The 12,171-nt window shown below is 43.7% G+C and overlaps 1 protein-coding gene across 2 annotated transcripts in view; it reads right to left on the bottom strand.

The window, feature by feature from the left end:
* The window catches only part of PGAP1 (post-GPI attachment to proteins inositol deacylase 1), a 65,620-nt gene extending 54,739 nt beyond the window's left edge, over nt 1-10,881 (bottom strand). For both annotated transcript variants that reach the window (XM_075001107.1, XM_075001108.1), the window contains exons 1-2: nt 10,728-10,881; nt 3,398-3,551 (exon numbers count right to left, since the gene is read on the bottom strand). In XM_075001107.1, coding sequence (XP_074857208.1) covers nt 3,398-3,551; nt 10,728-10,871 — 298 coding nt within the window. In that variant the 5' untranslated portion in view covers nt 10,872-10,881. The remainder of the gene's footprint in view (nt 1-3,397; nt 3,552-10,727) is intronic.
* Between the last annotated feature and the right edge of the window lie 1,290 nt (nt 10,882-12,171).

The raw sequence follows: 12,171 nt of genomic DNA, 5'->3' as shown, positions 1-12,171 counted from the left end.
CATAACTTCCCTGGTAGCTTGTTCCAATGGTTAATCGACCTCACTGTTAACTTTGTACATTAGTTCTGATACAAATTTGTCTGGTTTTAACTTCCAGCCACTGATTACTTTCTCCCCATAAAGTTACTTGCACACTTCAATCAAGTCTCTTATAGGTCTTTTGCCTCATAAAGCATTTTTGCAGCTATCAAATAATTTGTGTGGCTCTCCCCTCTTCAATTTTTTTCTCTCAGTATGCATTTTAAAATGTAAACATGGAATTGGCTGTAGTATTCTATTAGCAGCCTCACAAACGCCACAGAGTGGTAAGATCACCACACAACTCCTCTGTTACAAACATCCAAGCACTGCATCGCACTGGGGCTCATGCTTGCCTACTATGATCCCTAAATGCTTTTCAGAGAGTCTCACCTTTCCAGGACACAGGGCCCCACGCAGTAGGAACAACCTGCATTTTTGTTCCTAGAGGATGGGAGACACTATATGACTTTTAGTTTGGCTGCAACATACATTTTGTTTAAGTGGGCCCAGATTACCAAGTGACCTATGCCACTCTGTATGTTCCCCTTTTATTCATAACTGGACCCTCTCTGTATTGTTGTGTTTTCAAAAAGATCTAATTAGTTCACAGTGGGATCTGTACTACTTTAAACATAATTACAAGTGTCCATTTGGCATCTTGGGTGGTGACTGTCAGTAATTTTCTATGGATGCCATTGTCTTTACATACTGTTAAATTGGTTTTCTAAAATGTAATTTATTAAATATTTTACAACATCATCATAATAAAGCGTGAATAATCTCGAAGAATTAAGAAAGCACTTTTAAAGGTTAAAAAAGTCAGCATAATTTATTTATTGGCCAAGCATGTAAGTCATGTTTAATCAGCTTTTTAAGAATAATATTTGACTAACTTAAACTATTTTGGGGCATACACTAATTGCTAACCAAATCACTGTGTTATTTTAACATTGCCATTAGAGCACTTATTAATTCTGTTTCAGAACACTTTATAAAACAAGAATAATGGTCTAATGGAGAATGACTGTCTTCAGAATAAAACTGATTACGCTATATTTTATTAGTTACTGTCAAAACTGTAAAGCACTACTTAACTGCTAAGTATTCACATATCTTCATTTTCCTCTACAAATATACAATCATTACTTCCAATCACTGAATGGAATGAAGTATAACAGGGGATAATCAGTTTATGCACTATGTAAAAACAGGGTAAATGAAGACTTGGAACATTTGAAACTGTTTTTGCAGATGGGAGGAGGAGTTGAGGCTCATTTTTAAAGGCATCTGGATTTCATACTAATTCTCCATCAGAATTCTCCAGTAGCAAGTTTTACTCCTTCTTCTAAATCTACTGTTCTTTCATTCACTATTACTGTTCTAAAATATTGTTAAAGATTGTACTTCAGATTTTTGCAGTTAGATAAATTGGCGACAATAGTGTAATACAACAGAACACATATGGATAGCCGCCTGTGGATTTTTTTGTTAAGGTTAGTGAAATTTAGAGGGATCATACAGAAATGCTGGGTGCCTTTTAAGAAGTATTCACAATAGTGCAAACAGGACCCAAAACTGGAGCTCACAAGCAGCAGCGACAGTGAAGCTATGCTTTAGGGCAGGGGTGGGTGGGATTCAGCCCATGGGCCAAATCTGCCTAACCACACCTTTTAATCCAGCCTCCAGCCCGCCCCTGTGGCACAGAACAGCATCACTAAAAGTAGCTGGCTAACCCCCTGTGGCTCTCTGCACTGCAGGTGGGGGGTGAGGCTTCACACACCACGCCCACTGCCAGGAAAAACTTCTCAACTCCTATTAGAAGGAAACTGATCAACAGGAGGTGAGATATTTTGCTGGCAGCAGGAGCAACAAGTGAAGCCTCCCCCTGCAACACAGAGAGCCACATGGAACAGCCAGCCACTTTGAGCGATCCGGGGCTGCTGGCAGGCAGCGAAGCCTGCCTGAGAGTGCAGTAGGCCAGAAGCTGCTTAGACAAGCACCTCCTGGCCAAAGACTGCCCCAAGTTACCACCCAAACCCTCTGCACCATCCACCCGCCTCCGCCCTACGTCACAACCCCCTCTCAGACCCTGGGCCCGCTCCTACATCCCTCCTCCAAGCCAGAATCCTCTCCTGCACCCCAATACCCAGCCCCAGGTCACAACCCCTCCTTCACTCAAATTCCTTCCCAGACCCCACACCGTCTCCTGCACACCTACCCCGAGCTCCCTCTTGCATACAACCTCCATCCCAGACCCCACACCCCCTTCATAGAAGAGTGCAGCCCTTGAGCACTTATCAAAATCTTGGAGGGCCTCTTCCCACAACAAAAATTATTGCCCACTCCTGATTTAGGGACATTTTCACCAGTGTGCGCATGGCTGATCTGAACCCATTTACACCAGACTTTCCACCCGAGAGCAACAAGGCTGATTTATATAGGTCCTCTTTTTGCCAGTACAGAAAAGGTTGACTGATGCTAGTCTCAAATGAGGCTGCTTGCCTACTTTCCTTGGATAGAGGACAAAGAACGCTTTATGATCATGTGAAAGAAATTTGTTTTTGTTTATGAAGTGTAACAGGTTTAGAAATCCTTGCCTTGTAAAGATCAGAAACAATCATCTTTAAAAGAGCCTTTGTTTAAAGAAACATTATACAGGAATATAATCTGCTCTTTATTGGACACTGTTACCAAATTACACACAGCATACATAAAACATGTATGATGTCATTTCTAGAGATTTTATTGAGTGAAATGTCTGATTACACATTTCTCAAGAGACTGCATTCCTCTACCAAGAGTTAGTATTAAAGAGAAAGGACAGATGTGCTTTTTTCATTTTTTGTAAGTGAATATATTTGGTCTAAGTATTAAATAATAAAATGTAATTAAATATTTAATTATCTTTCTATCCTCTATTTTGCTGGGTATGTAACTGGTATGTTAGTTTTCCATAAAAATAACCTCCTGCATTTTTAAAATTGTTCTTCTAGTTGGTCTTTTTTTTTTTTTTGCTTTGCAGTGAGACATCAGTAGTCATGCAAATATGGCTACTGTTTTCTGGATTTCAAAAAACATGAAGTCTCATTCCAGGTAAACACCTCTGACTGGATTCTCTGCTGGTGAATATCAGCATGGCCTCACTGACTTCAACTGAGCCACACCAATTTGGCCCTTATCTCCTTGACAATGTACATAAAGATGCTTCACAATTTATTCTTAAAGTACTAGCAATGAGATATTTGGATAGTTTTGACCATTAAAAGTGTCCTTGTTTGGTACTATCCCATAGAGACTAAAGTCTTCCAGTCTTCAACGGGGAAAAAAAATTATGCTGCTTGCACAACTTTCAAAATTCAAGTTACTATAGTCTTACCTTGTTTGTAACTCCCAGCGTTTCCAGGAAGGAAAAGCACTGGAATCCCGGTCAGTATCAGATTTTTGTTTTCTTCTGCATAATTACCTTCACCATAGAGATAGAGCTCATAGGCAGGAAAACGCCTGGATATTTTCTTAGGTAGCTTTATTTTCTGTGACAAGAAATACATGTGGTTAAGCATGCAGTATCTGACTAAACTAATGGATCTTTAACAATGCCTAGAAATTTCAAGATACAGGACTCCTAAAATACAATGAACAGTAACTACACAAGAAGCAATTTGCATCATTGAGGACAAAGAGGATTTACCCTCACTACCGCACATGCAAATTTACAAAAGGGAGATAAAAGCTACCAGTAACTGCTATGGAAATTGTTCTCATCAGTGACAGAAATAAAAAAAAAAATGCCCTCTCTCTCTTTTTTTTTTCCCCTAAGACTAGGATGCAACCAGAAAAAAGGAAATGGAGAGGTGTTTCATACTGCAACCTTGGGGCGTCTCCAGCTAATGCTCTTTCCTCAGAACTATTTTTAGAAATCTGTTTGTAACATTAATAAATTTGGGACTTGTATTTGCTATAACACAGAAGCTCATCATCTTGACTGGTAACTGCCTGGAGGGGTGGAATACATTGGCTTACGTTTGCCGTTGTAGCTTTGCAAGTGCATATACTGCACCAAGCAAAGTCATCCTGCTTTTACAGCACTGTACAGTAAACTCCTTCATATCCAGCAACCCCAGGGTCAGAAGATTGCTGGATATTAAAAAATGCCACTTTATAGAGAAGCTGATGTGGGATCCCTGGCAGGGACAGGGGACCCTGCCAGCCGTGCACTGGGAGCTGGCCGGAGCACCGGATTCAGGGGACCTCCAGCTGCTCCACGGCTGGGACAACTCTGCAAGGGTCGGAGCTGCATGGGGCTCTGCTGGTGGCCCAGAGCACCGGGGTCTCCTGGCAGCCGATGCTCTTCCATGGTGCAGGGCTGTGCTGGCACGTGGGGCTCTGTCGGCTGCCTTCGGCTGCACCAGGGAACCTGGTGGCCCCAGGGGGCAGCTCCACCAGGAGTCAGGTGGGGGAACAGAGGTCTGCTGGGGCAAGGGGAACTCTGGCAACCCAGGGGCTGAGAGCTGGCAGAAGCTGGTGCGGGTTAATTGAGAGTTCTGGTTTCACAAATACCAGATAAGAAGTTTACTGTAATACAGTTTGTGTGTTCCATGTTATGTTTATATATTAAATGATGTATAAAAGGCAGTGCTTAAATGACTTCTGCTGTAAGAATCTACAAAAAGTTAGTTAAGAAAACAATTAAGAGTTTTATTTATACATCTATACATAACCACTCTCAAAAGCTTAGGCCAAATACAGGCTATAGTAGCTTGATAATAAGCTCATAAGCCAAACTTCACTAGTCAATAAACTCCCAGTAACTTCAGTAAGCTGTAAAACATGCTCTGAGGGAAACACAATTATCTTTCTGAGCTATAAAATTACACCAAATCAGAAGTGAAGAAATATACAAAATAAAGATCCACCCTGATTTCTACATTTCATAAAGGAAAAATGACTGTGGAAATCCTTCTCACTAAGACAATAAAAAGTTGTTCTGGAGGCATTAGGATCATAAATTGGAATATCCAAGTGATCCACATCATCTCAAGTCTCAATGGCTCCAGAATCAGGGTGCTGCAAACATTTTGCTACGCTGAAACAAGACAGACAATTTAACCTGACTTAAAAATTAAAACCCTAAAATGTAATTTTCCCTGAAAAGTAATTAAAATGACTGTGTTTCACCAACTTCCAAAGTACTCCATTTACAAATAAGAGGTTATTTTGAAACTGTCAGGCTTTCTTCTAACTCAGGCCAGGCCAAGCCACTAGAGGCAAGTCTGGATTAAGATATGCAACTCCAGTTATGTCACTTGCCTAGCTGGAGTCAACATACCTTGATTTGAACTTTGGCAGCACTCCACAGCAGGAAGCAGACAGAAGAAATGCTCTCGTCAACTTCCGTTACTCCTCACAACTGTGAGAAGTACCAGAGTAGACAGGAGCGCCTTCAATGTTCAATTTAGTGTGTCCCTACTACACATGCTAAATCGAACCCTGGAAGATTGACTTCCAGAGTGTTGATCCACAGGTAAGTATAGATGTGCCCCCAGGCTGAACTCGAGACAGCTTGGATTCTTTTCTTCCTGTTGACCAACACCAGTAATAAAGATTTTGCAGGGAAAGTTATGCCCTCATAGAGGCTACTAGGTATTTCTGTCTTCAGTGGGTATTGCACAAACCAAACTGACTAGATATTTAATTAGAATTTAGTAAATAATGCTTGCAGACAGAATAGAAACTCTCTCATTCTATCCTAAATGCATCACCCATATAAGCCTGAAAGAAGAAAAAAAAGTCATACTTTTTTGTCATCTTTTTATCACTAATCAGAAGATATGACTCTGCATAGGCATATCAGATCTGAATTAAGTAGACTCACTTTACAGTCATTCCTTACACTAACAACACATTCAGCTGTGAATGAGGTTGGTTTTAAATAAAAGCATATGTGAACTGCTCTGCAGTAAACAGGCTGAAGCTTGGAAACATGGTCTAACTCCGACATTTCTTGGGAAAGGAGTTATGAGTTATCTACATACTCAGATCCATCTCATTTGCAGAGACAAGGCCAGTGCCCGCATAACTAACTAACCAACCAATGCATGCACACACACTCTTGTACTGGTATCTTTTGTACACATCCTGCGAACTAAAACCCATTGAGTAAAAGAAATCTTCACGAACAGGAAGGGCAGGCTCTTCTTCCCTTTCTAACTAAAAGAGACACGGTCTAATGCAAATCAAAACAAGAGGAGAATTTACGCAAAAAATGAAAGAAAAGCAAGCCCATCCATAGCAGAACCTCTCCTCCACCATTTAGTCCATTAAGTGGTTAAGTTTAACATTTAACCGGTCAAATAATAAAATGGGATCCTACATCCTAGTCTACACTACAAACATTTAGGGTATGTCTATACTTGCGGGGGGCGGGGTGTCGTCAGTGCCCCACGATTGATCTTCTAAGGATCAATTTTTCTGCATGTGAGACGTGGCAAAAACCTCTCTGTGCTTGGCTGTTGACCTGGTAGTCCAGACTGATACATAGAGTGAAGGACATCAGCATGTGCCTGAAAATCCCTAGTCTACACCAAAGAACAAAGCTGATCCTGATACATCGAGTCTAGCTACACAAAGGTGTGGCTAGAACTGCGTATCTGGAATCGACTTTCATCCCTCGTGTAAACCAGGCCAGAGTGGCAGAACTCTGTCAGTCAGGGATGCAATGAGGTGTGATTTGTGACTGACATAGTTGTGCAGGCCAAAGCCCTCTACAGCATATGCAGCTTCTCCAACACAAAGGGACTTTTGTGATTATGGCTTGAGGCATGATTATTAGGCAGGCAATAGGAGAGGGAAGAAACAAGTTACAATAACCAACAAGAAATGTACCTGACAAGGCAATTTCGTTCAGCCAACACTCCCACCCTTCCTTCATGCTTTTTGGTCCATTTTTGATAATCCTTCTGTCCTATAACTCCTTTTAATCCAAAAACAAACAAAAATCCATAGCCCTATCTGACACCCAAAAACGAAGAAATGCTAAAGACTTCCTTCTCTTGTGATTTTGCTATTGATTTTAGTTGAAGATGCTCAGACACTATGATGACTGGCAGCAGTATAAAATGCTACACAACTTAAGATCTTCATACTTTGCCATGTTAAATTTGGGTTGTACCATGTCATTATTGTTTTTTGCGACATGTCTAGCATATTTTGGATGCTTGGAAATAAGAAAGCCTACTAGTGCTGAATGCAATTTTTGTGATGTGGATACCTGACACTTAAGTCAGGAGAGGTAGTTCTAATATCCACCAAATTATTTTTTAATAACTTTTGTCACTGCTAGTCTAAGCTACATTTAAACAGGCACTTCAATGATAAAAGGTACATGGATTTTGTCCTGTGTACGTACAGTGGCTGGCACAATGGGGTCCTGCTTTATGACTGGTGTTCCAAAGAGCTACAGTATAAACAGCACAAACGAATAATATACTACAAAACCTAAGCTATCTAGATGAGGTCATTTTCTTTCCTCAAACGTTTTCCTTCCCTAAATACAAAAGCCAGATACCTTGGAGACAGAGTATTCTATCATGTTGTCCTTCTGGCTATGACTGCAGGCTTATTGCTAGAGCAGTGTGATGAAGCTTTGCCCCATCATTGCTTGTTCTATCACTGTACTGCAGACTGACATCAATCTTGCACCCTTCACTGCCAGGAAACTCGCTTATAAGACAGATAATGAAAATTTAAGTGATGACAATCAATGAACAGAACAGTCATGCTGGTGGGTGTTAATTTCAGAGAACCTGCAGTTCTATATTCAAAACAGGTATTTTACCAATTACTTGTCAGTTGGTAGTATTATGTAAATTGCAAACGAAGGTGGTTTTCACTACTGGTAGTTCTGAATACTATTATTTATACAAATCCTAGTCACACACATGATTTTGTTTAATGAAACAATCACTTTAGCAAGTTAGTCAATGCATTTACATTAAGTAAGCTATCTCTTGTTCTTCCCTTTTTTAAAGTGATTTTGTCCAAGTTAGTGAACCCTAAAATTAACTTGCTGCTTTATTACCCATTTACACCACGCAATGTAATCTTTAAAGTGCCCAAAAATAATTGACCTTCAGCTGGAAAAGTGATTTTCAATATGTATAAATAAAGCTTTAAACTCAGTTTATTATATTCACTTTTTCCCTAAAAGTTGATAAGCTACTTGAGCTGGGAAATATTTTATTAAAAAAAATTAGACACGCTCCATCATTACACGCACAGAAATCACTAAAAATTTATTCAACAGGTCAGTAATAGGATTTAACTTAATCACCACCTAAGATCTAAGTTCTTGAAAGCTGTGTCTAGCTAAAAACATCCTTGAACTACAAGACATAAGGTATGTCTACACTAATACTTTAGTTGGTATAACTTACGTTGTTATGGTGCATGAAAAAACATCCCAAAGCGACATAAATTACACCAATGGAAGGGCCGGCATGGATGTCATTGTGTCAATGGGAGACATTCTCCCACTGACATAGTTACCACCTCTCACTGAGAATTATGCTGAAGCAAAAAAGACTTATGGGATCATCATTCTGGTCTGTGGCCATGATGTTCTAAAATAACAGAAATGTATTCTGTGACACAAAATAAGAAAATGACAGCAGCAACTGTCAACTCTAGGTTTCTCTTACTCCAGCTTTCTATATTGTACACCTAAATGACAGATTCTCCCAACAAGCAGTTTTCCTTATGATGTTTCATTCTTACAACTAGGCTCGGTGTCTTCTTTGCTGCTTACATGTGTCATGTTTTCCTTTTTTTTACTGAATAAATTAATTTCCTCAAAATATTTCCAGATGGCTTCTGGGCAAAGGAGAGACTATGATAGTTTTTGTGTGGCAGAAGTGTGGGAAAATGTGTGCTAGTTAAGGCCTTCCCTTTTCCTTTCTATGCTACCTCTGTCCTTTCCTACATATCGTCTCCCTGTTTTATGACAATGTTTAAATTAACTCCTCTGCCATGCTTGCCCATATTCTTCCACCAAATAAGTGCACTATGAAAACAATCTTATCTAGCTTGTGTCTCTCTTTGCATATATTACTTTCTGGTCTGCAGAGGAACAGAAATGGAAAGCCCAGGACTTTCAAGAAACAAGAACTAGTGGTTAGGCTCTACAGACTCCAGTCATAAATGAGAAGCACAGTATTTTACTGATTACTTTAAAAAAATAAAAATCTGATTTAAATAATTTTTATCCGCCCTGCCTAAAGATTCATCTTGCAACGCAGAGACAAAGAGGCAGAATTTCACTTCTTTGAAACTTCTGTCCTTACAAGTAAGGACTAACCAACCTGACTGTAACAAACTGAGAAGAAAAAAAGCATTATTTTCAGTTTGTTCACTACCCTCAATTTTACAGACCCCAATTTAGCAGACTTCAGGAACAATGGATGTGTCGTTGTCCCTCCCTGTCGTCATTCCCAAAGTCTGCTGGGGTCCATAAAATACTAAATTCTCCCCCCACCACGAAAAAAACTTACTGCTTCTGCAGGCCACAAGATGGCCTGTCCAGCCACAAGCAGCGAGGTGCCTGTAGCCACACATGGCTAGGCATCGTTAGGCAGCAGGTGCCTCCAGCCACATGCAGCAAGGTGCCTCCAGGTACACATGGAGAGACAGCTGCAGGTGTGCTGGGCACCTCCAGCCACACTTGGCAGTGGGGTCCCAGACACATGGCAGGATCTTAGCCAGGGCAGGGTCCAGGAGCTCCTCCAGTGGCAGCTTGGGTGAGTGGCAGAAGTTTTTTGTTTTTGTTATTTTATTTTATTATATTATATTTTATGGTTGGGAGGGGGGTTGCCAGGAGGCAACTGAAGCTGGGGACCCAGGGGGCAGTAAACCTTCGCATTTAAGGGACATTCAGAAATAACTTACCAGAGGGTAGCCCAGTTAGTCAGTATCTTCAAAGAAAAAAACCTGTGGCACCTTTCAACTATAGAGTCTTTGCCCATGAAAGCTTATGCTCCAAAATATCTGTGTCTACAAGGTGCCACAGGACTTGTTGTTCAGGAGTAACGGACAAACACCCCCCCCCCCTTAGTTCGTTAAATGAGGAATTACCGTATGTGCATTTAATAGCACTCTGTGCAACACCCATTTCACAACACAGCTCTTCCCTCGCGGACCGACACCCCACCCGGTCTCACGCACACGCCCGGCAGCGGCTGGGCGAGCTGCTCCCCGGCTTACAAACGCGCGGGACCGCAGTTTGCCGCCGCCCTGTCTGAGGCTGCAGGAGGCGCCCGCCAAGAGGCGGCCGATTCCCCAGCACACGGAACGGCTGCCTTGATTTCAGCTTGTCAGCGACCCCTGCGTGTTTCCGACAAACAGCCCTTCCCTTGCCGGGCGTCCGCCGCGCCCTGCTGAGCCGCAGCGCCCGGCTGAGGTGGCTGCATGTGGCGCTGCTCACGGGGCAGAGGCGGAGCCCGGCCTGCCTGCAGCGGCGGGACGGTCAGACCAGGCGCTGGGCGCTAATCGCCCCTCAGGACGGACACCCCGTGGGAAGTGGGAGCCGGAGAGGCCGGTTCGCCAGGGCCAGGGCGGAGGCGGGTGTGCGCCGTTTGCACTCGCCCGGCGAGCCCCGGGGCCACCCGCGGAGCAGCGCCAGAGGTGGCCGGGCGCTGTGTCCGCTCCGCACTCACCAGGTACTCGGGGTACTCATACATGTAGGTCATGCTGCACCGGTTCTCCTCATACAGGAACAGCACGTCCCGCACACCCAGCAGCGCCAGCGCCGCCAGGGCCCCGTAGAACAGCGCGGCCGCCACCCCGGGCCCCCGGCCCATCGCCTCCAGCGCCGCGGGCTCCACACGCCGGCCGGGGACGGGCGGAGGGGCGGAGCAGTCTCCCGAGGAGGCGGGCCGGGGTGGGCGCGAAGCCCGCCAGCAGGGGAAGGGCGGAAGCCGGCAGCCATGTTGGAGAGGTCGGGACTGGGCCCGGCTGGCCGCCCTCTTGGGAAGGTCGAGCTCTTAGTTCAGGGTGAATCCTCTGCGCGAGGCAACCGGCAGCGCGCGCCTGTCGCCTTGGGAAGGGGGCGGGACCCTCGGGGCTTGCTCCCGTTCCGCTGCCTCTGCTCTTCTGCACCGCGCCTCCGTCCCCTGGAGCGCGAGAGCGGCCCTGCCTAGACCCCGTGTCCCCCTTTCCGCCCTCTTCCTAAGTCCTGCCTGGCCGCTGCCCCCTCACTTCCGAGCTCTGGTCCGCCCTCAGGGAACAAAAACACCTGCCCCTCGAGCCCTCCCCAGCGGCCTGCACCCTGCGAGGGGGATGCAGGAGGGAAGCTGTGCACTGATTCTCCAAGCCCTTCTCTGAGAGTTGCAGAGCAGGGCACCGCTGCTGAAGATAGCTGTGTCCTTACTTAGACAAACTGAGGAACTTGTTTCAAGGGCAAATTTGAAGTTTTCCCTTTGGATGTGATGAAGAGTCTGATCTTACAAAAACAACCAAATAGCTGAGCTGTTTCCCAAACGAAGCAGGGCATTTTATGCCACAATTTGCTCAAAAGCCTAAGAGGGAAGAGGTTCCTTTATGGTACAGGTGCCACAGTGATGTGTAATACAAAAGAAACTTGAGCAGAAGAGTCAGAGGATCTTTTCCTTGCCTGGTGTTTATTTTTCAAGGAGGTCCCTTTCAATCCAGATTCTTCCAGTGAACATCTGGAGACAGAGTGTTTATTTTACCCCCAACAGGGCATGCTAAGAACAACCACCTCTATTTTAGCAAAACAAAGTAAGCAGTCCTGTAGCACCTTAAAGACTAACCCTTATATATTAGGTAATGAGCTTTCATGGGGAAGACTCACTTCTTCAGAGTCTACCCCTGAACTGCTACCTTATTGTCAGAATCAAACAGCTCAAGGCTGAGATGTACTTAACCTAAGAACTTCCTATGAGAAATGTGACATCATTAAAAGCCTATTTGAGAGGAACTATAATCCCAAGCATCTATAATCCCAAACCAAGGCTATAAATGATTTAGAAACTCCAAGGCTATATCTACGCTAGAAGTGTCTGTCAACAGAGCTGTGTTTACACACACTCTGTTGACAGAGTGCATCTACACACTAAAGCAGGTTGACAGAGCACTCTG

The sequence above is a fragment of the Carettochelys insculpta genome, chromosome 8 (assembly GCF_033958435.1).
Source record: "Carettochelys insculpta isolate YL-2023 chromosome 8, ASM3395843v1, whole genome shotgun sequence".
Lineage (NCBI taxonomy): Eukaryota > Metazoa > Chordata > Testudines > Carettochelyidae > Carettochelys > Carettochelys insculpta.
Note: the sequence above shows the minus strand (reverse complement) of the source record. Positions and strands in the feature narration are given on the sequence as shown.